The sequence below is a fragment of the Halichoeres trimaculatus genome, unplaced genomic scaffold, assembly GCF_033239565.1.
Source record: "Halichoeres trimaculatus isolate MK-OKI-2021-1 unplaced genomic scaffold, fHalTri1.1 fHalTri1_scaffold_22, whole genome shotgun sequence".
In the NCBI taxonomy this organism is placed as follows: domain Eukaryota; kingdom Metazoa; phylum Chordata; class Actinopteri; order Labriformes; family Labridae; genus Halichoeres; species Halichoeres trimaculatus.
This window is the reverse complement of record NW_027437200.1, coordinates 6402554-6429664: the sequence shown is the minus strand read 5'-3', so window position 1 is coordinate 6429664 and position 27111 is coordinate 6402554. Positions and strand designations below refer to the sequence as shown.

General features: G+C 39.1%; 1 protein-coding gene across 1 annotated transcript; it reads right to left on the bottom strand.

Moving 5' to 3' along the window:
- Window positions 1–1340: 1340 nt before the first annotated feature.
- On the bottom strand, window positions 1341–25208 carry LOC141784179 (uncharacterized). The gene is made up of 10 exons (XM_074661918.1): window positions 24916–25208; window positions 22612–22757; window positions 16025–16190; window positions 15805–15904; window positions 13258–13430; window positions 13017–13147; window positions 10467–10608; window positions 8341–8440; window positions 2596–2680; window positions 1341–2509 (listed from the first exon to the last, which is right to left on the bottom strand). The coding sequence occupies exons 1-10, from the start codon at window positions 24974–24976 to the stop codon at window positions 2411–2413; spliced, it is 1203 nt and encodes a 400-aa protein (XP_074518019.1). The 5' UTR covers window positions 24977–25208; the 3' UTR covers window positions 1341–2410.
- Between the last annotated feature and the right edge of the window lie 1903 nt (window positions 25209–27111).

Sequence of the window (27111 nt, the reverse complement as noted above, 5' to 3'; positions counted from 1 at the left end):
TCAAGTTTGAACAGACCACTGCAGAATAACTGCTGACTGTGGGTTGGAACATTATCACAAACAAATTAGCTCCTGTGTTATAGTGTGATACAGCCCGAACTAAAGGCAAATTAGCCTTTAGCTCGTGCTCTATCTCTCTCCTGTTTATCTTTCTTCTGCTCTTCTGTCCTTTTTCTGTCCGACAGTTAGGCTCCTGTGTCCACCATCACTACAAAATGAATGACCACAGAGAAAAACATATATCCGGTCCGGCTCGACATGATCAGGAAAATGCAAAGTAATTTTTCGAAGCAACCTATATTGGCGCTGATAATCTCATTTTACAGTGTGGATACAATTGGGTGGCACAAATTTTGTGAGTCCACACTAGAATAAATAGTATCTATGTTTGCTCTTTTTTTTTTTTTTGTAATTAAGTTACAGGGTTAACAGGCTACAGCTTTAGCGAAAAATAGAATTAGACTAAAACACAGCAGTTTTTTTATTAATTCAAAAGTAGAACAAAACTGAGCAGTGCTATAGAACACGAAAGCAGTAATTTAATAGCTTTTTAGCTGTTTTTTTATTTAAAATGTATAAAATAGTGCAGCTTTCAATGTGAAAGTAAAAAAGTCTGCCTCCTTTAAAACTACAAAGTGAAGTTATTCAAAAAGAGGAACAGCTGAAACTTAAATTCCAAGAGTCAAATCAAGGTTACTTTAGTAAGTTTTTGATAAAATTAAAACAAAACTGGTTTTGGGTTATCTTTTTCTTTAAAAGGTTGGGAAAAAAACATAAAAAAATGTGAATCATAAACAATTTTTTTTGTGAAGAAATTGTGGATTTTATTTTAGGCCACATGGCCCAGCCCTACTACTAGGGAGATTTTTTCCAAATATTACTTTTAAACTTAGCCCCTTTAAATTCAAAAACACAAAATTCTATTCTCTATCTCAGAGTGGGTTTTACAATTCAATTTCATTTCAGTGCTACCATTACACCATCTAAATCTGTGAGGCAGAGTAATCAAGCACATATTCACAGAAATGCTCATTGCATCTGCTTCTAACATTTGTTTCATTTTGATGTCTTTCAGCGTGGTTGTTTTCACGTTACAAGACTTCAATACAGGACTTAATAACTGCTGAGGTCCCCCACAGTGTGTCATTAACTTTGAATAGAATAAGTAGATCAACTTTTCTGAAAGTTGTCGACAGGACTAAAGTTTTTTTTTATAACTGTGCCTCAGTGACGGAAACCATGCTGCTGAGTTGAGCGTTCGGCCGTCTACAAATATCAGCTCATAGCCATCCCTCCCAGAGTGTGTTTAACTGTCATAAAGGGGCAAAATAAATGCAGAGATCATCGTCTCTTATAAAACCAGACACGATCCTGAGAGATTTTAAGTGGACTTGAGTGTTCACAGCTGTGACCAAGGGGCAATGACCCTATGCTTGTTTACAGTGTAGACCCTTTTTTAAGCAGTGTATCCATGCCAACAACATAAAACAAGCTGTTTCCCACATCTGTGGACAAACTCACACAATCCCCATCTTCCTGTTCACTCTTTTAAAAAGCATTAGGAAAGAAACATACGCTCTCTGCTACTTGGTTTACAGCTTCCTTTTATTGTCCAGATACCTCGAGTCTGGAAACTCCATGTCAAGACACACATCTCAATTCTACTCCCCTGAGGTCTTGTAGATTTATGACAGCAGATATCAGGAGACGCACCAGCTCCTTCTGAGATCCCAGTGGACACTCCTTTTCTGCAGGGCCATTTACGGTCCTCTCTCCTCAGTCCATCAGCAGGCGGGTGGATTTGTTTGTATGTTAGTCTCCGTTGCTGGGTGGTACTTTTTAATGATGCTCCAGTTCAGTTCAGGACCTCAAATACCACGGCAGCATCAAGCACATGAGCACATGAAACATAATTTGTGAGCTCATATGTTAAGAGAGTTCTTTAAATAAACAAGTAAGCACTGACTGAAGTACTGTTTGTTTTAAGTCGACCATATCTCAGAGGCAGACATTGTTCTTTTTACTTTCCTGCAGTGATTTTACGGCATTGGATACTATTTACATTTTTTGCATTCTTCACATGTCAAGAGCTTTAAGCCTTGGAATAAATTAAGAGACCTAACAGTATATACAAGTATATCTCAAACAAATAAGTGGTAAGTCAGTCAGTATATACAAAAAAAATGTATGAAATAGTTCAAAATAAGCTCCACTTCAATCAAATTTTACATTAGCAGAGTCTTTCCACCGAGTTGTTTCCTCCACAGACGTAGACATCTTCATCCAGAGGAGGACTGTGAAACAAGGTCTGTTTGCTGTGAGTCCAGAGTTATCCGCAATGTATTCCTCATGAAGTCGCTCATAGTGAAAGTCCAGGTGCACAGCAGGCGTCACCGTGCACACAGACCAGCTACATGTTGGGTTGGGAGGCGCTGTTTTCAATCACAGGGGACACTATGCACCGTTCCACAGGCTCTGGTACGGGCTCGTACACGCTCACCGTGGTGGTCTGAAAACAGAGTGTTGTGGTGAGAGTTTGTGAACACAGAGGGAGCAGGAAAGAATTAAAACGCTGTTGTTTTGACAACAAAGTACCTTTTGCTCTTTGTTTCCGGTCATCATCATATCCTTGATGAATCCAGATGGATCTGGTATGTTTGGGCAAATTATGGCGCTGTGTCTATAAAACAAACAGAGGATGACAAAAAAGTCAGTAAAGTAAACAACCTGCACCAATCTAACCAAGAGTTTTCACAACCAAATTTTATAAGCAGATTTTACATTTGATTAATGCAGCTGGCAGCAGCGAGGCACAGACTTTCATTGGAAGAGTTAAGATTGATAAAAAACTGGTGATGTGCGGATCGAGACAGAAATATTGGTATTTAGGATGCAAACTCTCTGTGCTGACCTCAAATGGCTGAAGTACCAAAAATAATGATATTTGATTTGAGGATCACAATATCCTACTATTCAGAATACATTCTCAACAGTTTGGTTACTTCCAAACAGTTCAGAATGTATCTGAATGATATGCCGTTTGGTAGGTCCTACTTCTTCTTCCGCCTGGGTAGGTGCGTAATGCGTCAGAGCAGCTGCACCCTGTTCAGTCAGTCGCTCACTCTCAGCCTACCTTAGCCTTAAGTCTGCAGTTTGTATAGGACAGAATGGCAGAGTGCAAAACAGCCAAGGCGCTGTTTGTGAAATATGTAGAGCACTGTTGCTGTTGGAGTTGTTTGAAATAATAGATATGGTTACGAAATATGTAATAAAATTAATACTATTAATAGTATTAACACATTAATACCTAGATTAATTCAGGTAAGGTTCCCTACAGAATTGATCATTCAAAGTGGATTTATAAACAGCAGGTGTCATCAAATTACACAGAAAAATTACAAGAAGACAGTCTAAGTGAGGTAAGAAGAATATATACTGTAAAATAATAATAAAAAAAAACATTTAATCTATAAAGTATATCCATTATAATTTACAACCTGTCTAATTTAAATTAATTAATTTGAATCTGTTGAATAAACAAATCAAAATCTGGGTATTGACGAACTTGTGCAATTATTGCAGCATTTATTTATTTAATGAAATATTGTACTGGCAATTTCAATTTCGCCATGCATTTTATGTATTTACATGAAGTATCGGTAGCAGACTGGTATCACTGATACCAGCCTGAGTTTTACTCAGTATCGGATCGGGAAGGAAATTGGTGCTATTGAATAGGCCTGTCACGATAACAAATTTTGCTAGACGATAATTTTACAAAATATTATTGCCAATAAACAATATTATTGTCAATATTATTTTGTTTTTTTTTTCCATTTTTTTCATTGATGTAATTATGATAAATGGGATAATAAAGTGAGTACACCATATCAAAAGCAAAAAACTTTAATTTCTTAAGAGTATTTAACTGTAATTAAAAGGTCAGGATCTTTTAAATCAAATAAATTAAACAAAAAATATAATAAATTTAACAAACAAGAAAGAGAAAAAAAATACAATGAAAATGAAATGGACTCTCTTTTAGAAAAAAATACATGTCAATGAAAATAATTAATACTAATCAAAAACAATATACCCTGTCTCTAAAGAAAAAACAAAACTCCAAAATAAAAACAACAATAATAAAAACTATAGCCTAAATAAAAAGGAGTTTATACAGTTCCTGAATTGTTTGTAACATGTACTTTTTCCCAGTCAATCCGTACTGTCTGTCAAACATTTTTAACATTTCTGGCCATAACCGTATTGAAGGGCTGCATATCTGTCTTTGAGCGTCCACCATTTGGTGCTTTTATTTCTATTTACTTTGCAGACCAAAAGCCTCAGTAAGAGCGGATTGTCAAAGAACAAGGCTCCGCTGCACCCAAAAGATCGCATTTTTGACAGATGCTCACTCTGCTATAAATCCGCTAAATCTGCTATAGAACCTATGCACCCCGATGTTAGGAAAGATAGACGTAGTGAGCCATCTTCTCATTCAGCCTCTTTGGTGGAAAGAGAGGAGGAAAATAAACATGCATGCACGTGTCAGTTTATCGAGGCTGGCAAAGTTACCGAGGACGTTTTTATTTATCATTCGGTTAATCGATTTATTGATTATCGTGACAGGCCTACTATCGAACATCACTGTGAAAAAAAAAGAAGCCCTCATGGACAGACCCTAAAGACAGATCCTTTGTTTAACCCAGTGGAACCCAGCGTAGCAGATGTGAAACCAGATAAGAGATCAATCATTCTTTTTGCAGAGTTTTATGTCACACATTCACCATGTCCAAGAGCGCTGTTACGTTGCAGGGATGGGTGGACGGACATTTCATGAACCAACCGACAGATTATCATGTGATGACCTCATCATTTCAGCAAATCCCACGAAGATCTTAAAAAGATCTTGTAAAGATCTTGTGTTATTCTTTGAACTAAGTATTTTGAGCACTGAACACACAGATTAGAGGAATCTAATAGATTTTTATAGTCTTTGAAGGGAGGGTGGTCTGATAACCGGAATCTTGCTATATTTGGGTAAATACAGTTTTGGGTTAACATTTTTTTTTTTGCTGTGAGAGTTAGGCGCAAATCTAAAGACTGAATGTTTTTTTTGTACGCATTTCAGGAATTGGCTTGAATGAAGTCAGGTATTTAATCTCAGGAACTGGAAATGACACTGGATTTATCATGTCCTTTTTTTGTCCCCATGCCTTGTGTACCCTGCCAACAAAGAATGAAAGGAGTATAACAACAAGTCCACCGCTTTCACTTTATTCTCTTGACGAAAACTTTCAGATGATTGAGCATCATTTGCCACCATCATCTTCAAGCTCTCTCCAAACCATTGTTTTCCGGCATGTTGAAGTTATGGTGTTGTTCTGGTTTGGTGTGTACTATTGTTGAAGTGGCAACTATCAATTTAGGAAACAGGGATTTCAGAGTCTCTGAAGTCATGCCCTATAAAAGCTCTCCCCTGACACTTTAATGACCCTCCCTTACAGGGTGTGGGTGTTTTCGTTGGAACTCATTTCTGTATGTGTGGGTGTTTCTGTATGAGAGTGTGTGGGTCTCTGCCAGTAAACCAGGTGCTGATTAAGGTGCGGCCTCTGATAGGGTAGTTGAACAGGATTGCTGCTTCCTGAACAGATGAAGGTGGACATCACAGATTTGAATGCCTAGCCCTTTTTCCTGCCACCAACAAAATCCAGCATACCATAATCCTGAATCTTTATCTGTGTCAAACTTGGTGCAGGTCTGCTTTAGTGAGTTAATTAGAATTTGAATAGATTTTGATTATTTGATTGTTTGCTCTTAAAAAAAACTGTTAAATAAGTCTCTGTAAATACTCAGAAGGAGTGAGAAGCCTTTTTTGCGACTACACCTTCAGTATTTTTTCTGAGCTACAACAGGAAAAGCTGTCCCTTTGGGTACATTTGGGTTTATTTTGTCTTTATGTATATACATGATTTATACAGATTAGGGACATAACTATGCAGAGTTGATAATAAAGGGAAAAATTATATCCCAAATTTCAAACTGACTTATTAACACTTAAATTTGTTGATATGCTCATGAATTTTGGATTTTATTCCAAGACACAAATACATTTTTGACCACAAAACTTTGGTGAAAGTTAGATTCTCTCTTAAACTGTCTCAGCGGGTTAGTGATTGTTTCCACCTACAGATTGGTTGGTGAGCCATCCTGAAACTTCCACCATCAAGTCACTTAAAGCCCTGTAAATGTTGAGATATGACCTTGAATTATTAATTTCTAGAACTTTTCTTTTCACCTGGGTTTAAGGTGTGTCGGTGAGAGCACGGCTTTATCATGCCAGAACAAGTGTGCTGTTAAAGCGTTAAAGTATGTGACTTACATGACTGTAAGCGAGGCCTCCAATGTATATGTACATGTTAGACAGTAACAGTGGGAACCTCCTTTTTCGTTTATATATGTTCAATTAGAGTCATGTTTTTACAGTTTTATCTAGTGCGAAGACAAACACAAAGTACTTTTGTTGCGAAATCAAGTTCATAACACCTGAATGCACATTCTTCTCCAGTTGACTGACAGCACTCCTCCACACCCGTGTCTGTCTCAGGTTAGGTGAGGGACAGGTAGGATATTCATTTTCCACCCACAAGTTTTCTTGCAGTGCTCAAAACAAGTCACCACAATGGCATGTTAAAATCATGCGTCATAAATTTCTTGGTTAGCATTACTTTCATGAGAGGCTCCATTGAAGGACCTTTGGTATTTCCTCTCAGGTTGCATCCTCTGGACACATAAGTCCAGTTTTAAAATCCTTACACTGGCTACGAGTCAGCCACAGAGTTGGTTTTAAGCCTCGCTGTGGCTCGGTGCCCAAATATTCCCTGACATGCTTGTGAAATATGAACCCTTTAGGACCCTGAGAACATCTAGAGCCGGCCTACTGACTGCCCCAAGAGTCAGAACTAAGCATGCAGACGCAGTGCCTGATTTTACTTTCTTTGCTTCTTTAATGAACTTATTCTTATCATTGCTTTATATTATATGTTTTAAAGGTCCCATATTGTGCAAAAATCACTTAATTGAGTCTTTTGGTGAAATTTGTGGGTCTTTGGCTTTCCTCCCAGCCCACAAAATGTGATTGTGATTTTGGGGATTTGCGGACGTCAGCGATTCCCTTTTTTGACCAATCAGGAGCGAGTCTGACCTGATTGGTCCAGCGGAGCAGATACCCCTGAATCCCCTCCCCACTGTTGAAGAGAAATCTCTCCAGCAGCGGGGAGGAGAATGCTAAAATTGAAGAGCCATCACTGCTTTGTTTTTGGCTGTAAACAGCCACATAGTTCCATGCACAAGCTTCCCATCTCAGAAGAAGACAAGACTAAGTTGCTAGAGTTCATTTATGTAGGAAATGTTCCAGCTACACTCAGTAAAACTGTGCATGTGTGTGCCTGTCACTTCACGGCCGACTGCTTTTCCAACTTTGGACAGTACAACAGAGGGCTAGCGAATAGACTGGTCCTGAATCCAGGCGCATTACCAACCATCCACCAACAAACCTTGAACCCTGGAAATGTGAGTATTTTAAATGCTGTGTGCTGTGGAGCAGATGTAAAAGCTTTTCCTCAGTGTCCCCCTGTCTCTTTGTTAGCTTCAGGATGCTAACTTTAGCTGCGGTTAGCCTGTTGTTTAAGCCTGTAATGTTACGGTAAACGAGCTTTGCTGTTTTCTAAACATTGTGCACTCGGAGCTCGTGGAGCCGCTCTCAGTGACGTGGAAGAGCGGGGCGGTATCAGCGGTGGCTCATTTACATATGAAGGCCACGCCCACTAAATCAGAGCGTTCTGAACAGAGGGGCTATGAGAGCCTGGAAACAGTGCTGCTGTGCTTTATTTATTGGCTTTTTGGACCAAAACATGTTTCTACCATTTCATGAAGACATCAATGATCCATATTAAACTGCAGAAAATGAGCAGAATATGGGACCTTTAATGCTCGTTTAGAAATGTTTATTCTAATGCTATCTATGGAACTGTTTTTTTTACTCTGTAAAGCACTCTGAACTGCTTTTGGATGAGTAGATAAACTTGCCTCGCCTTAAATAACCTTTACATCTTCACACAGTGAAACTGATCCCATCAGTTCAACCGTTGCAACACCTCTGTGGTATTGCAGACATGTTTTCACAAGTATGGTGTCTTTACAACATCAACACTCGTAATAGATTTCAAAATTTGGATGATAGCAACCAAATAGAAAAAATGTTATCCCGCATTATTTGTAAATTATCTGCAGTTTGATGTGAGTCATAGTTGAAAAGAAGAGGGTTTTTTATAAACTTACTTCCTGAAACAGTAGCAGGACAGGAGGACACATGCTGACAGAAGGATGGGGATGATGATGGCAGCCACAGTGTGAGCCCTGTCAGGAGACTTGTTTGTGCCTGTTGTGAAGAAAACAGTGTCAAGGTTCAGACTCCTCTAAGATGACATCTACAGACGCTGAAAAATGAAGCATTAGTCAACCGTTGTGCTCTTCTCTTTCTTTTTGAGTTTGTGTTAATTTTGGCGCCCCCTGTGGGCAAAGGCTTTTCTGACATGTGTGACTTGAAAATATTTGGTGTCCACAGTGCAAAGAAATGCCACTTAACTTAATGAGTTACAAAATACAAGAAAAGTCTTGTTGTCGGAGTTGCAGATCATTAAACCCCTTCAATACCAGTTTATTTTTCACAATCAGCTTCTAGGCTCCTCTTTGTCCCCTCACGTTTACAGTAAAATCAATAACAAGAAAAAAACAAATTGAATCATGATAAAAACCATCCCTAAAATAGATCTTCATGATGTTCATTGTTGACACACAAGAAAACAGTTATGGCATCAGTATCCATTAAGTTGGTGTCCCTGACAGGTCAATTTTGGATCTCTAACCTCTTACATTACAAAAACTAAAATTTTATCAAGTGCTTTTGTCTTATTTTCAGACCTTTTGGACTTAATATGAGCCACAATCACCTGACCAATCCAAAAAATGTCTTGTTTCAAGATGTAGATAAGACGAAAATGAGGTTTGAATTACTTGTAACAAGTAAAAAAAAATTGCCAATGGAACAAGAGAAAAGTTACTTGTATTAAGACATTGATCTAGTTTTGAGCAAAGTTTTCAAGCAAATTTTTCTTGTTCCATTGGCAGAGGGTTTTTTTATTTTTTTATTTTTTTATTTTTTTTTTAACTTTTTACAACAACACAGACCTCATTTTTGTCTTCAAATTATTTAAGACATGAGCTCCATTGAAAATCTGTGGTGGAATATTTAAAAGTCTGCTTCAAAGTGTAAGCCAAAGAATTTAAAAGAATGAGATCACGATGAGGCCTCTGCAGCGTGACAGGCTGGTGGGGAACATGGCAGCCAGGATTATTTGCTAATAACAGGACTAGTAACTTGATGATGTGATGGTTTATTTTTGTTCCGTTTTGAACCCATTCTCTAACTTATAAAAACTATCAAGAATTTAGTTTTGTTAGTTTTTCCTGTAAACAAGGAGCAAAAAACATTTTCAGTTTTTTTCTTTTTAGTCTTCTACTGATTGTTTTACTCTAGTTTGACGTCAGTGTGTATTTTTACCCCTATTAAATAACAAATCTCTTTACCAATGCTACTGTACAGTAAAGATAGATAGATAGATAGATAGATAGATAGATAGATAGATAGATAGATAGATAGATAGATAGATAGATAGATAGATAGATAGATAGATAGATAGATAGATAGATAGATTGATTGATAGATTGATAGATTGATAGATAGATAAGACGCGAATGTGATTTAGTCCAAATGCATCTCCGGTGGCTCATACAAACACAACATCAGATTGGGTTGGGTCTTATCACCAACCCACACACAACTCCACATGGGAGAAACTGCATGAAGACCAAAAAGGGCCTGGTCTCTGTAAGGGCAAATCTGTAGGTCCCACATGGGGGGAAACTCCTCTGCCCATGTGGGACCCAAATGAATGTGACACATCATCAGCCCATCAGGGCTAACACATGTGAGGCCTCCATGGAAACTGGGGACAAATTTAACTGGGCCCCAGTTGGGCAGCCATACTGGGCCCCACATATCAGCCCTAGTGAAGTCCAACTGGGTCCCACATGAGTGTGCTGGCAGAGCACACACGCACCGACAGCACACCATCCATTTACTGACTCCAGTAATATAATCGTTTAATTTATTGTTTCATTAATAAACGCCCAAACAAAGGGCTTAAAACGTTGCCTTCTGTGTCCTCCCCTTTATTTGTTGCAGCCTTATGACCTGGGCTGTAACATTGGAAGCAAGGCGGGGTTGACCCTGTACAGGTCAGCAGCCTACCACAGGGCTGACATGTAATAGACAGGCAACCATTGTGCTCTCAGCATCCAGTGAGATATCTGCGAAACGTAAGCAGAATTGTCGAGACACTTACCGTAAGTGACGACGTCGGTGAAGTCGCTGGTGATGGTCTTGCAGTAATCAGAAGAGACTCTGGATTGTAACTCATACAGGCAGCTTTTATCATAGGCCATCTTTATCGGGTCGTTGTTTTCCACATAGAAGGACTTGCACAGCTAAAAAATAGAAAATGGAGAAAAAAAGCTTGTTCAGATAAAGACAGGGCAGTAGATAAATGTACTGTTGACAGATGTATTAGTTCTTTTTTTTTTTGACAGGGACAATACATGTAGGAATCAGGGCAAAGTGAATCTGATGCAATGTAAACAGAATTCTGTCCATACAGAAAGACGAGTTTCAATGGGAGTACATCCGGGGGAGACAGAGAAAAAAATATTGGGCCTCATTCACTGATAAATGCGTAGAAATGTTCTTACTCTGCGCACAAGTTTGGTGTTTACGCAAAGTCACCAACACATGAATTCATGACACCAGCCAATTTTCTTCTTTCCACGGTGCGCTTAGCAAACCAGGCTTATTCTAAACTGATGAGCACTCGCCGTAGCCTGTAATCTGCATACTACCACACCCTCATTTAAGGGCAACTGTTGGTGCCTCAGAGGAGGCGCCACCGACCTTGACAGCCCCCATCCCCTCACAGGGAGTCTTTACGGGTCAATCAGTTATCAGCTGGCTCTCCTGGGTGTTGTGAAGGAGATCGCAACGGATATCCAAAACATAAACCACACATATTATAACAGTCACTGGATATTTGTGGGAACAAATAATATAGTGTGAGTGATCAGTGAAGCTGTGTGTGCGTCATTTGATCAGAAAATGTACAAAGTCATAAGGAGAAGCAAGTTAAATCATGTCTCTATTCAGTTTACATTTAGAAACTTGCTTCATAACTGACCTCCATTAGAGACATAGGGATGTGTACCTTTCAGATTTGAAACAATACAGTACCGATGCCCGGTACCGGTTGTGTTTATGTGCTAAAAATATCAATTTGTTTAATAACAGAACATAAAATTTTTCCAATTGAACATATTTATTCCTCAATACATAACCTTCCAGTGATGTGTTCATGTCCAGCATGGAAAATCGCCTACTCTTCCACTCTCTGAAAGTCACAAGGATGCTATTAGGTACCTGAACATGGTACCTTTTGGCTTTACGTGAATCAGTACCTGGTACTTTTGGCAGAATTCAGTCGGTACCTTTAAAAGAACCTAATTCGGTACCCATCCCTAGCTGCTTTACTTTCTCACTTCTTCAGCAAAGTTTATCTCCAAATCCAAAAATCAGATCGGGACTTGGTATCAACCTAAACTCAATATTAAAAAATCAGGATTGAGATTGGGGGCAAAAATGCTGATCGAGACATCCCTAGTTCATAGTTGAACATGCATCACAGACAGTGAGATGAGTAACAGTAAGCAGCTCTCATACATCCTCAAACCATGATCCTGCCTCCATCATGCTCAGAGCAGGTGCTGTACATGCTGGAGATAATGCTTGGCCTTCTGCGTTAAATTATCTAATTCATTACCCATCACTATAGAGATGCTGCATTCTTCATACCTAACAATTCAATTAACATCAAAACTGTGACATTTTGAAATATAGTGCAATATTTTGTATTTTAAAACAGAGTATTTCATTTCTTATTCAATAGCTTAAGTAAAATAAGGGTGAATATGCATCAATTTCACAGTTATTTAATACATTTAGATGATTCACAGTTTTTATTTTTGAATTTTATTAAAGATTTTTTTTTTTACTGAACGTAGTTTAACTGTGTCGTGATTTTAGTTAAAAGTGTACGTGTATACTTTTTCAGAGAGAGTTGGTTATCCTTATTTGTGTGTACGCAGAATAAGAACAAATTCAAGTAAGAAAATTTAATCATAAAAAAAAAAAAAATTATGCACCTAACGTTCGTACGCACAATTTGTTTGACGCACTGTTTGTGAATGAGGCCCGTGCTCCTGTGGCAGATACATCTGCAAAAGTGGCGCTTAGAGAAACTGTTGTTGTTGTAAAAATAACCAATCAAATATTGCACAGATTTAATCAGCTGATACCTTTATATCCAGGGAAGTGCAAATGAGCATTATAGGCGGAGAAAAAAGTGTGACTCTCAAACATCAGGAGAAAAAACTGCAAGCAGTTAATAATAACATCCAAGGAGGCATCATGCCAGATTCCCAGTGATCACGGCAACAACAACACATTTCCAAGACTGTAAAAATACACTCCCTGTGAACTCAGACTGTCAAGAATATTTTGATTCTACTAAGAACATAAATGAGTTGAAGCTTTGTCTGAGACTCCACTACAGCTCACAGATGCTGCTTTTGTAATATTTGGACAGTCAGTCACTGTTACACAGGACAGCAGGAGTGAGAGTTCATCTGGACCAGCTGCTGCTGTGGACGGTTACACCACAGCTCAATCATACAGCTATCAGCGCTCTGCTAGTCCTTCACTGTGAGTGGACCTCTCTGTATCAGATGCAGTACATACTCAAATGAAAGTGGAATGAAACCAAAGCACCAAGTTCAATTTGATGACTTACTCTTTCATTACTGCATCGTTTATGGCAGACCTCGTATTTCCATTTACATCCTCGCCCGATTTCTGGAGGTTTCCAGCTCAGTATGAGTTCGTTTCCCTCTTCTCTGACGCTCAGCTCTGGTGAGGGGATTTCTGAGGAAGCAGAATTCACTGACGTTTGAAGCAACAAGACCAGCTACAGCATGGCAGTGACTATTTATGTAGGAAACAGCATGAGTTCCAGTGGCACCAGTGATATTCACCCAGTTTTGCTATGAAGGTGCTGATGGCATCATCAGTCTCCACGAGGATGCAGATGTCAGCCCGTGTGGCATCAGCTTTTAATCGACACCCAGTCCTTGCTCCAGTGCTGCTCAACTTCTGATGTTCACACTCTTTAAAACCACTTAGACGATACTCATGGCGTCCACAAAACCTGTGAGAAGACAGACGAGAGGAGCATCATCAGCTGCTCCACATGCTTCATACCAAGAATTTAAGCTTCATTTTAAATAAATCTCCAGGGATGCTGCAGTCCCACCAGCCACCACTAGAGGTCCACAGAGTCCACAGTTTATTAGATCATGCTCTGACAGATGTTGATGATGTGACACAGCTTCAGCCCTGAATCAAGCCTTTAAACTTAAGCGATGAAGGCTGTTGTACTTATCACATGTAAGCAGAGGAGATGCAGTTACAGGGATGTGTGTATCACCTTCAGCAACTTCAGTTCACCCTTCAACACTAACAATCACTCCACAGCCTGTCTGATGTCTGAGCAGTTGAAAAGCCTTCATGTTTTAAATGTTGTAGAAACAAATGAAACACCAGGGCACTCCATAAAAACAAAGTATTTTTAGGCTGTAGTGGCATATTTGGCAGGACATAGAAGTGTGTTCTGTTGAGCTCTGTTGGTCCTTGTTTACTAAACTACACAACAACTGTAATGCATTATGTTAATGGGAAGCCTTTGGAACAACAACCGAAAAAAAAAAGAAAGTATCTCGAGTGTGTGCGAAGGGATAGTTTCCATTAACGTCTGGAGGATTGCATATAAAAGCAGGCATGGGTCTATGAGTCAGATCATCCTCAGGAGGAAGCCACCTGCTCATAGTGAATTAAAAGCTTAAATTAAAAAGAGACCAAGCGTTTAGATCAAATCTGCTTCATCAATTAACTCATGGTCTTCATTAACAGTTCACTTTTTACTACATTGTGCTTCCTTTAAACGTTCTTTCTCAAACCTGACATCCTGTTTCTTTATTTGCTCCTTTTTATTGTGGCTACTCTTTTGTGTCATTAACTGTGAGGTTTTCTCAATGCCTACTTTTTTAGCCATATTTTACATTTTTTTGATAATTTATAATACTTTTTTAATTTTTAGAGAAAGGACATGATAGTGAATCGAGCAACAAAAAGGGTGAGTGTGGGAGTAATATGTGGGAAAGTTGACACAGGGTGAATTCCTTGAATGCTCTGCTACGTCGACACCCATATTTTACCTTTTTACTGATAGTATTTTTAATTTGAACAGAAGATTAGTCAGCTGTGGTTGTTTTAAATGAGCTATAAAACTTGTTGTAATAATCATTTTGATATCAATGTCACTGTATTTGTCAATTGTCTATTTATCAATGTATTGGGGGGTCGCCGATTAGCCACATAGCCTCATGCAAAATTATTTCCAAAGTTCAATTTTTTCAACTTGAGCATACAGGTGTTTGACGCACCAAACGGGCTAGACGCTCCATACACGCCACGCCAAACACGTCCACGTGCTGTATGGGGCAAATCTTAGTCCACACACGTCTTTACATTGACTTTGTATGTAATCTTGAAGCGTGTCTTTGCAAATTCACGTCCAGTGTGGCCATGGCACACAACATAACAACAACCCAATATGGAATTTAAAAAAGTAATGAAACCAAAATGTTATACAATTTTGCCCAAAATGTAACGTAACAACCTAAAATGTTATTACATTTTGGGTTGTTGTTACGTTTCAGGCTCTAACAGGCCTGTATGGTGGAGTAGCCAGGCGGTAGCCACTCTTTAGTAAAAGGATCATGTTGGCCCACCTGGAGTTTGCTAATTGGCCCCTGAAGGACTCTCAGACCATGAGGAAGAAAAGTCTCTGCTCTGATGAGACAAAGATTAAACTCTTTGAGGTGAATGCCAGGCGTCATGTTTGTAGGAAACCAGGCACCGCTCATCATCTGGACCATACCATCCCTACAGTGAAGCATGGTGGTGTCAGCATCATGCTGTGGGGATGTTTTTCAGCAGCAGGAACTGGGAGACCAGTTAGGACTGAGGGAAAGCAGCAATGTACAGAGACATCCTGGATGAAAACCTGCTCCAGAACACTTTAGACCTCAGACTGGGTTGACGGTTCATCTTTCAGCAGGATAACGACCCATAGACCACAGTCCAATTATCAAAGGAGTGACTTCAGGATGACTCTGTGATGGTCCTTGAGTGGACCAGCCAGAGCCCAGACTTGAATCTGATCAAACATCTCTGGAGAGATCTGACGCTCCTCATCAAACCTGATGGAGCTTGAGAGGAGCTGCAAAGAGGAATGGACCAAACTGCCCAAAGAGAGGTGAACCAAGCTTGTGGCATCATATTCAAAAAGACTTGAGCCTGTGATTGCTGCCAAAGATGCATCATCAAAGCGTTGAGCAAAGGCTGTGAATACTTAAGTACATGTGATTTCTTAGTTTTTAATTTTAAAATTGCCAAAACTGGAAAAAAAGATGCCAGAGGATGTGGCAGACAGTGTTTTTTCCTGTTGCTGTGGTTCTCACCTGTAGAAGAGCACCAGGTTTTCAGATGGGTCCACAGGGTCCCAGGAACAGTCCATCTCCTTTCCTTGGATGACACATTTGAAGTCCTTCACAATTTTACCTGCACAGTGAAAAAACAACCGTGTCACAAAAACACATGTGGCAGGAACCAGGAAAGACTACAATGTGGTGTGGTGTGGTGTGGTGTGGTGTGGTGTTTTACCTCTGTGCTCGCTCTTACCTCGGGGTTTGGGGGTTTCAACAGTGATTTCAGTCCGTGTGCTCTCGTTTGAGCCGTTACAGGATTGAGAGCTCTCTGTCCAAACACCGTACGTCCACGTGTGAGAATCCGACTCCTCTGTGAGACAAGTGACTGTGAAATTCCTCCCCCTTGTTCCCGTGATGGACTGACGGAAGAAGAAGAACAAGGGTGTTTATTACAATAATATCACATAATAAGAATGTAGCATTCATGTTGTTTCAGTCTGAATCTGCAAGTGGAAGAGCAAGTATGTGTTACAACACCATCATACAGCATCACATTTCTGTAAATATAGCACACAGACATCGGTGCTTGAGTCACAATTTTCTTTGAAATGATGAAACACAGGGATTTCTCAACAAACTCTATCTTAACAGCATCTCTTGTGAGTAATACACTTACCAATGACAAGCACCTCATACAACCCCTTCACATAAACAACTACCTCTTTAATGCATTATGGAGAAGAGGCTGGTTTGCAAACTCTCCTTTGTTTGTACGTTCCATCAACCTGAGGTGGTTTATCATCCGTCCTCTCGTCTTTGTTGTCTGTACAGCCTCATTTAAAATTTTGAGGTGAAATCCTCCTTTGCTTTGTCCTCCAACTTGGATCAACACAACTCTCCCAACAGCCAAACCTAATGACTGTTTAGTGGTTGCTGATCCCTTTCAACCCTTTCATCTCGGTAACCCCTCCTTTCACCAAAACAGTTTGTAAAAGAGTTTACAAAGCTGGCACGCAGGTGTGAGAGTAATAAAAGAGGCTCACTGTGAAGGAGCTTTTCATGAGCCGTATCAATCGCTGCATTCGAGGACAACAGAAAAGATATAAACACAGCCGACTGATCAACAGGGTGGCACAGTGTACAGACTGTGATTCAGTGAAGGGAGGAAGGTGACCACTGCTCTTTACATCCAAACCTACTGAACAGATTTACTTTAAGGAAGGAGGACAGGAAGGAAGTTCTTCCATTCTCATGGTGACTCTGCACCAAAACAAAAACATTTATGTCTAAGCAGATGTCTGTCACACTTCCATGGGTGGAAACGCTCACTCAAGTTAGCTGGACTGTCCACTGTCTCTCACTGATCCGGGGCATCTAGACAGCCTTGTAGGGCCTGAGATTCAGATTCAGAATATTTATTGTATTTATTGTAAGGAAGACAAAGTGACTTCAGTGCTTAGGCACCAAGATAAAAAGCAAGATTTGTTAAAAAATTTGGAGACAAGGTGATAAAGATCTTCCATTAACAAAACAAGATGAAAGAAACAGTACATGGAATAAAGTGGGGATGTCCCTATCAGCATTTTCTGCACCCGATCCCGATTGTTTAATATTGAGTATCGGCCGATACCGAGTCCCAATCCAATTTTGGGGTTTGGTAAACTGCACAGTGTTTTTTGTTTTGTGTGTTAACAACACTGAATAGTAAAAAAAACAATAGCTAAAGCTTATGAAGTCCTTTTAGCTAAGTCCAGCTAGTTTTGAAGTTAAAACCCTCTGGATTCCAAACCCGTCGGCGGGATCAAAATACAACTTATTTTTAAATGACTGGCATTTACAAGCCATTTGTCCAATCCAAAAACTAAAACCACTGAGGTAATCTTCAGATTCTCAAGTTTCCAAGGGTATGTGAATGTATCCCATTCGAAGTTGGAAACATGTCTTAACACCACAAAGAAAACAGGAGAATTTCATCAACATTGCTTTAAATTTCATGTCTTCTCAAAACATTTGCAGAAAATGACCAGTTTGCTTGCTAAATTTAGTTTAAAATTAAATTCTAGGCTTCTTACAACTTTTAGCAAAACCTGATTGGTAGACAACTTGTCTGCATGTAATACAGCAGGCTAAAATCAGAGGCTGCCCTGAACACAACCCTCTGAAGATGGTGAGAGACATTGAACGTACATATTAGACACCAACAGGACTATCTCATGTTTTCCCCTGTCATGGAAATGCCTATTTTGCTATAAACTGGATTATAACTTTAACTGACCTGAACCATCCATGGTAAGGGATCAATCTAGTGAGCTGTGAGGCTTAGCAGAAACACCAGACAAACTTCTGTTGTTAAACTGATCTCACCATCATCACATCCTGGCATGTTACTACAGACTGTGCTGTACAGCTTCAGAGAAGCTTGCTGTGTAACAGATCTAATTTTGCACGTGTCTGTAATAAAGCTAAGTGTGGCTGCTGTCCTACATCACTGTGCCTTATTCTATCATTCTCTCATCAACTTTATGAGGTTATAGTGCTTTTTTAAGGCGCCGTGGAGTTCTGCAGCAATTTTGGCTTGATGACGGCTAACGTAAATGATTGGTTGAGAGGATCGCCTGACATCCCAATCACTGATACTTTAAAAAATGTCAAAAATCAATCCGATACTAGGGATCAGGATCGGGACATCCCTAGAACGAAGACAATAGTTATGTGCCAATCAATGTGAAGTTTTTCAAGGTATTTTTAAGATTTGTTTAGTTTCTTGACTGGTTCTAAAAAACTGAACACCTGGGAGTGATTCTTGATTCAATATTACACAAATGCATGGGGTGTTGTTTTTTTTTTTTTAACCAATGTTTGGTCCAGTTATCAGGTGAACTATTGTATGAGACAATTTCAAGTTATGTAAGTGTGGTTAAATAATTCATATGGTGATATTGTGCTCTCCATATGTTTTCAACTGTTGATTTTCAGTCGAAGGAATGGGTCTTGTTGATACAGCTTGAACTCTATCTTGGTGTGGTGCTTGGCTGCAGATTATGGGATTTATGTGAGTTACCGTGGTGTTGGGAGGGAACTGATGGAGGTGTGGCTTCTGCACAGTCGCGCAGTTTAGTAAAACAATAGCTAGCAGTGGAGTCACACAGTTTTTATGCTGTGTCTGTGTTTTGTAGCATACATGACATTTTTGATTATACTGAAGCTTTTGGATAATTTTACGTCACTTCTTAAAAATATTTTTTTTTGTGTGTTTTGAAACTAAAGAAACATGAAGTGGATTAATGCTGCAAGACATAACAAGATAGGCGTATACTACGACTTTCAGCTATCTAACAGTTTTTAAATTTCACAACTATCATAGAGGAAAAGAAGAACAAGCTGTTCATGCTGAAATCACATTGAATACTTTCACAGGTTGCTCCTTCAGGTTGATAACTGCTCAGAGAAACAAAGATTTGCTAAAGCTGACACCATCCAGCAAAATGGACACTTCATGGTTAACTTTTTGACTTTTTAGTTTCAAATATGAGCACAGGTAGAGATATTCTGACATTATTTGGAGCCAATATCTGACAGATGTCTTTTCACACTCTGAACTCAGGACTCAATAAGCTCAGCCATGTGCTGCTATATATGTTTTAGAAATTTAAATTAAAAGTACGATGTGCAGACATGGAACTATTGGGCCATTTCTAACCATCACATTCCAGATCAAAACACTCCTTCGCTCACAGGTCTGTGAAGACAAGAAACTCCTGCTATGAACGATAAATTTAATCATCTGTTCGTCAAGTTATCACCTCTAAAAATGTCTTTCTTTTGTGAACAACAACCACTCCCTAACCGATGCATTTCACAGACGCCCACTGGCTCGATACAGAAACACACGTGAGTCTGATCTGGTAGAAACATGGTGAAAGAGGCTCTGTTCTTTTATATTAGTCAGAAAATCCTTCTACCTTTACAAAAACAGAGCTCTGAAGAACCATCAGACACATTTCATGTCAACAAGACTTTCCTGCTAAATGCTACACAGCGCACCTCTGAATTATTGATGTGAAATAAACATTTAGCATTTGTGTCTTGTATGATACATCCTTGATGTGCCATCATGAGTGTTTAAATTATTCATTCTCTTAAAATATTGTTTTTCTCTCAAATTGGAATCTAAAACAAGTTTGTAGAAGAAAAAAACTTCTATAGATTGAAGTTTAACAACTACATGAGTACAAAGTGCAGAAAGGCTACTGCTTTCTAGGCAGTGACAAAAACTTGGCGCTCTGATCTCATACTTTTTAAAAACTACTTCCTGAATGAAATCAAGAACGGCTTGACCTTCTGATGGATTATTAAAACAAACTTCCTTCCAGGCTGAGTGCTTCATGGCTACTGTGAGACGCAGTCAGTGGGGTGTTACCTCCTGGAAACATTAGATGATCAGACTGTGAGGAGCTCCCACTGAGGATGATAAAGACCAGAAACATCCTTCACTTTACGATGACAGAGGGCTTAAGAAACAGAAGATATTTTTAACACGATATGATCTTATAACACATCACATCTTTCACACATTCTTTCGAGCGCCATAATATTCTGTATGAGTCATGCCACAAGTCTGAACCCGCAACGACCTATCTGAAGCTGGAAAGATGCACGCAAAGAGCAACTTACTGACACAGTTTACATTTGACGTTCATGCTCGCTGTTTCAGAGGCTCCAGCTGCACAGGTTGCCAGAAGAGCAAATTCATTATTATCCCATACATCCACACTGAACACACCACAGAATTATAAAACAACGATTAAGAAGCCAAACAGCCATGCTGTCACTTCGATGTGCTGCAGCCACCTTCAGATAAAGTGGTGACAGTTATGCGGTGAAAGAAATGCTTCAGCAAAAACACTAAAACTGGGTTGGGCCTAATCTTCAGAGTGTACTTCTTTATTGCTCTTCCTATCCCTATTTAATGGCGTGTGGCATCTTTTATTTTGGAAAAATGGACAACATGACAGATCCACAAAAGTGACGCCAAAACCTTTCGTGGTCTCCCCACTAACTTTAAGTACAAATCATACAGCCCACCTTCTCTGTGTTAACATGTGGGACATGGTTCAAACTATATAATTACAGCTTACAATAATTAAGTATATTCAAATGTAGAGAGGTTTAACTTTTAATTTCTTATACATTAATGATGAAACATTTTGATTGATATCTTTTTTGACAAATCAAGCTCAGGTACTGAACACCTTATAACTGGTGATTTTACCTTTAAACTAGTTGAAGAATTTGTTCCACATGGACCAAGTTAACCTGATTGATCTTTGCTGCTTTACTGGTGAGTTTAATGTTTGTGCAGGCAACTTTATGAGATGATCAATGCTAGTATCAGATCTTCTTTTGCCTTCAGACCTGTCTTAAGTCTCGGTGTCATAGATTCAACAAGGTACTGGAAACATTTCCCAGAGAGTTTGGTCCATATTGACATGATAGCATCAAACAGTTGCTGCAGATTTGTCGGCTGAACATCGGTGATGAGAATCTCCTGTTCCACCACATCCCAAAGGTGCTCTATTGGATTGAGATCTGGGGACTGTGGAGGACATTTGAGTACAGTGAACTCATTGTCATGTTGAAGAAACCAGTCTGAGATGATTCCAGCTTTATGACATGGAGTAGGGCTGAACGATTTTAAGAAAAGATTGAATTGCGATTTTTCTGGCAGATATTGTGATTTCAATTCGATTCACAATTTTCTTCAAATCAAGCTTTGGGATATTCACATGTAGGGCTGAATGATTTTAGGAAAACATCTAATTTTTCTGGCAGATATTGCAATTCACAATTTTTTAATCATCAATTGTGATGATAAATAATCTGTTTTCATCAACTTCTACTCCTAAACAGAGGCTTTGTGTTGTTGACCTGCTTACCACACGTTTAACATGTAGATTGTCTACAAATTTGTTAAACAGTATGTGTATAATACTTGACACAACAGATCCTGAGTCAGTCAGGAGCGCTGCAAAAAATTGCTGCATTGGCGATCTCAAAATTGCATTGTCAAAAATTGCGATTTCGATCTGAAAACGATAAATTGTTCAGCCCTAACATGGAGCGTTATCCTGCTGGAAGTATCCATCAGAAGATGGGTACACTGTGCTCATAAAGGGATGGACATGGTCAGCAACAATACTCAGGTAGACTGTGGACTTTAAACCATGCTCAGTTGGTACTAAGGGGCCCAAAGTGAGCCAAGTAAATATCCTCCACACCATAACACCACCAGCAGCCTGAACTGTTGATACAAGGCAGGATGGATCCATGCTTTCATGTTGTTGAAGCCAAATTCTGACCCTACCATCTGAATGTGGAGCAGAAATCCAGACTCATCAGACCAGGCAACGTTTTTCTGTCTTCATTAGTCCAGTGTTGGTGAGCTTGTGTGAACTGTTTGTGATAACCCCAGAAGATCAGCAGTTTGTCACATACTCAGACCAACAACCATGCCACGTTCAAAGTCTGTTGAATCACGTCTTCTCTATCCTGATACTCAGTTTGAACTTCAGCAGCTCGTCTTCACCATGTCTACATGTCTAAATGCTGCCATGTGATTGGCTGATCAGATATTTGCGTTGCCGCGAGCAGCTAGACAGGTGTACCCCATAAAGTAGACAGTGAGAGCAGCAGGCCCTCGATAACCTTGTCTGAAGCCTTGTGACTTAACAGGTCTGCTTTCAGGGACTCATCACAGCCTGAAATGAATATCAGCTGAAAGGTTTGACATAACCTGGACAGCCCCCGGCCACCAAACACCCAGATCACCCTTTTTCTTACATTTTCGTCAACCTTTCCATTCTTCAAGAGGCTGTACTTGTACATGACCTCGCTGTTGTCCTGGAGACCTCTGGGCTTTTCCCAGGACACATTCACAGTGACCCGGTCGAGCCACTCGTATTTCAGCCTTTCTGGTGGAGGGCAACCTGTGGGTGAGATAGAAAGAGGAACTTAGCTCACCTGCAGTTGATCCCCCTTCTGGTCTAAAGGACACAGAGTGAAGCTTAGAGGATATAAAGTCTATGTTAGCTTGTGGCTGGTACTTGAACAGTTGAACAGTTGAAGTGGTTCATAGATGACGTGAGTGGAGGAACGTCTAAACACTTTCTGAGCAGGTTTACTCCAATCCTGAAATGATAGTATCTAATATTTCTGTGACCACATAGAGAAAATTAACCTAAAGGTAAAAAAGTTCAAAATAAACTATTTACTCTTGTGAAAGGTGGAATATAATTTCATTTTTCAGTGTTTGGCTTCTTATTTTTTTTTCCTTACATATGGATCCCAGAAAATTAATGTTTGGCACAGTTTTGTCAAATTTCTATCTAAATATGAAGCACCAAAGTCTTAATGAATGCTGTGATGGTTTAGTATTATTATTATTATTATTATTTTTATTATGAGCAATTACCCTACATATTATATATTACATATTACCCTATATATATTTACACTATATAGCAAATAAGTGTATTCTGCTTTACTGGAACCAACACAGACCCTCTACATTGGGTCTGTGTTGGTTCCTACATACAAATTTAAATTCTATGTTAAACCAAAAACCAGTCATTAAACCCTGATTTTAACTTAAACAATTGTGTTTTTTTCAGTGTTAAAGAAGAAACTAATAAATTCTGGAAAAAACAAGCCATGTGAGTTAGTACATGTTGACAGAAAATGTAGGCAATGGAGAAAAAAATACTGCACTTTGCTTAAAGCCTTGCCCTGCAGTTTTACTGCATATCTGAGAAGTGTGTCATGTTGTCTGTGCAGGACGGTGACCTAATAACTATCAGCAGATGACTCAGATTAATGCATCTGGAAGAGAGACAAGAAAGGACTTTACACAAGAAGGGCGACAAAGTTTGACTTACTGAACTGCATTATTGCTGGAGTGCAAGCTGCACATGCAAGGACTTTTTTTCCCCATCTATCAATTTTTTTATTTTACCTGCTGTGTGCTGCTGAGAAAGACAGGCGTGCTGGGTGAACTAGGAATCAAACCTGCAACCTTCTTACTGTAAGGCTGCAGCACTAACCATTGCGCAACTGAGCAGCGAAAAATCAACTTAACTCAGACTTTTTTAAAGAGCACATTTAGAACAATAAAAGTTGACCAAAGTGCTGTACAGATTAAAAACAGCACAAATAATAGACAACAATACTAAGATATATAAAAACAAAACTAGTGGAAATTAATACAAAATAATAATTAAAAAATTAATTAAAATTAATCAAAAATTATGACTGTCAACTAATATTAAAAGAAAATAATAATAATAATAATAATAATAATAATAATAATAATAATAATAATAATAATAACAATAATAATAATAATAATAATAATAATAATAAATCTGACAAAAAAAAAACCCGCACATATTATGTACTAGGGATGGTCTAAGGGATGAAATGCATGAAATTTATTTTCAGGTTAATGTGGCATGTTTCCTTTAGTTAGTACTTCATCTTTTAAATGCCAAAGGACAGTAGATGTAAACAGGCTTTGAGCTAATTGTGCTTCATTGCATCACTTACAACAACATTTATGTGTAGCATTGAATGTGATACATGAATAAAAAACTCTTATCATATCCAGTGAATAAAAATCGAGATTTTGATTAAGGTTTAAATTGTGTAATTTAGTTGCAGTAAAAATAAGTGGAGACTTCATGCAACTTCTGCATAAAGTGCCCCGATTAGATCTCCACAATCAGAGTCTGGATCCGCCCCTGACTACTTGGCTGAGAGCTTCATAATCTAGATTATCTTTTAGCACTCAATTTAAATTTTGGAAAAAGAAATAAAGCTACAATTTTCAAATCAAAGACTGTAATGTGAAGAAACTTCATTTCTCAAAAAGGACATTTTCATCCAACAGGTGATCGTTTCGGTTTTCCGACTTCCCGTGTTGAGAGGTTTTATCTTTCCCTGTGATCTGATCTGATCTTCCGTCAAATGGGTTCAAAGTGCGTCATCACAGCCTGACATGAATCAAATCCATCAAAACACCGAAATACGCTCACGAAAGGTTTACTCTCTACCTGTTTGGTTCATTAAATGAAATACCAGACTCCTTACCTGCTGTACAGTGGAGTGCCAATGACATGGCAGTCCATGCCAAGAATACAACGAACTCCATATCAGTGTCCGTGCTGTCCTCAAGTGAGCGCGTTTACTCCAACTGGAAGCGAGTTCACTTCATTGATCCTTCAAAGACTCTCATGTAACAGTTCATGTTACAGCGTCCACGGCGCAAACTTAAAGGCAGTGACATGAAAATAAAGAACTAGAGGGAAACGTAAGAGGGGAACTGTCTGGAAGGATCACAGCCACCAAACGCACCTTGAGTGTGGGAGGTGCGCTTTGCTCCGGACGAGACTACCGGGAACATCTGGGCGGAGCCGTGGAAGTGGGAGGAAAACTGTGACACCAAAAAATAGTGACTGAGTTAAGACATTCAACAACTTACTCTTAATCATGCTGTAACACATAAAGAAACCAAACTGCACATTCAAAGTGTGGAGGGTCAGAAGTTAATAGCATGTTGAATGAAGGCAGAACACGCATGCGTGTGAGCATAAGTGCAATATTCCAAACCACAAGTTGCCATCATCCACTCCTTCAGGAAGTAGTCAGGCTTTAAATGAGCCAGTAGATCATTAAGCTTATTATGAGCATGATAATGGATTTGTGCAGCAACAAACAGCACAGAGTAGACCAACTAATGGTACAAAGCCAAGACATGACCTACATAGAGGGAACATGCTCTACATTCAATTAAATGGATTGCACACTGAGATGAAGATTGTATAATGAAGGCTCTGGCTTTCTAAGCTTTGTCAGAATATGCTGGGATCAAGTGTGCATTAATGGCTACACTGAGCCAAGCTGTAAATACACTGTTCTCTACAACTCTAAGACCAACAAGTTGTAAAACCTGCGTTAATGACAAATACCAATTTTGATGGTTTAAAATAATTTTTCCCCTTTATTTAATTGACAAGTGCAAAAATGACCCACTAAATGTTAAAATCACGATTCAGATGAATGTTGAAACGTTATGCCTGTGACTTTTTTTTTTTTTTTTCAGAAAAGTTAGGATAAGAAAAACAAGAGCGGTAATAACTGTCAGATAATTGAGGAAACTAAAAAGGAGAGTCCAGAGAAGCTAGAGTCTCTAAAATGTGGTGGAAATCACTGCACGGCAAAATCCCTTCAAAAATCGTTGTCTGGACCTCACTGAACAAAATATGAATACTCCTCAGAAAGATGATACAGAAATCCTGGCATTGAGAAGTGGGAAACATTGCTGTGGTTAAAAAAGTCAAATTTTGGCATTATTTACGGTAATCATGGCTGCCACATCCTTTGCCGTGAAGCAGAGAATGACCACAGGTCCGGGAAGCAGGTCTTGGGAGGCACTATTCTGAAACAAGAAAGGCTGACACACAGTGATTTTCAGGGAAAAAAACAAAACCACATTCTGTAATCATTTCAACAGCATAGCTCTGAAGTATGCGTCCAGCTCCCAGACTGGTCTGCTTTCCATCACCAATTTAAACATTAGGGGAGACCAGGTAACATGGGGAGAGTTGTAACACCACCATTTCCACCAAACAGGGATAAGAAAGGAGTCACATGATTATTTCAATATTTACCCAATTTCACCCTGATCACACATGGTTATTGTCAGGGCTGGAAACAGGTTCATGCAGGTTCTATGGAGAAAAAAATAATTTTGAGGTAAGAGAGTACATTTTTGAATAAGACTGTATTTTGTTTAATAATTATACTATTCCATATAAAACCATTTGACTTATATCAGAATAAACTGTGGTTTCTCAGGTAAAATGTGATGCATTTTTCCCATGCTAATTTCAGTCCACTATGCTAATACAGTTAGCTAAACACTGGCAGAGTGTTACATCCCCTTATGTACAACTGAGAACATTTTCTTGATTTTGAGGTGCAGGAGAAAACGTTGCGCCTCAAAATCAAGAAAACGTTTTTTTGTCAGACCTTCTTGTTCTTTACACAGCTACACTGTAGTGTTTGAGTGTACTTACCGTTGTGGATGAACTTTTGAGTCAAACAGAAACTGAGTTATGGTCAGTCACAGAGAGAGACATTGTTCTGGATTGTTCTATTTCAAAAAACCTCTTTTTGAGGGGCGTGGCCTCTGCTTTTGCTTATTTGTGTGACTGTTACAATGTCCCCCAGCATGTGTTACAACCTAGTGGGGATGGTTGTAACAAAGGACCACCATGTCTTTGA

Excerpts from the sequence above, each read along its gene's own strand:
- LOC141784179 (XM_074661918.1), bottom strand. The coding sequence starts at position 24,976 with ATGGAGTTCGTTGTATTCTTGGCATGGACTGCCATGTCATTGGCACTC. Across the intron at positions 16,191-22,611 it reads ATGGAAAGGTTGACGAAAAT|TCCATCACGGGAACAAGGGG; the intron begins GTAAGAAAAAGG and ends TTCTTCCGTCAG. Across the intron at positions 13,431-15,804 it reads AACCTGGTGCTCTTCTACAG|GTTTTGTGGACGCCATGAGT; the intron begins GTGAGAACCACA and ends GTCTTCTCACAG.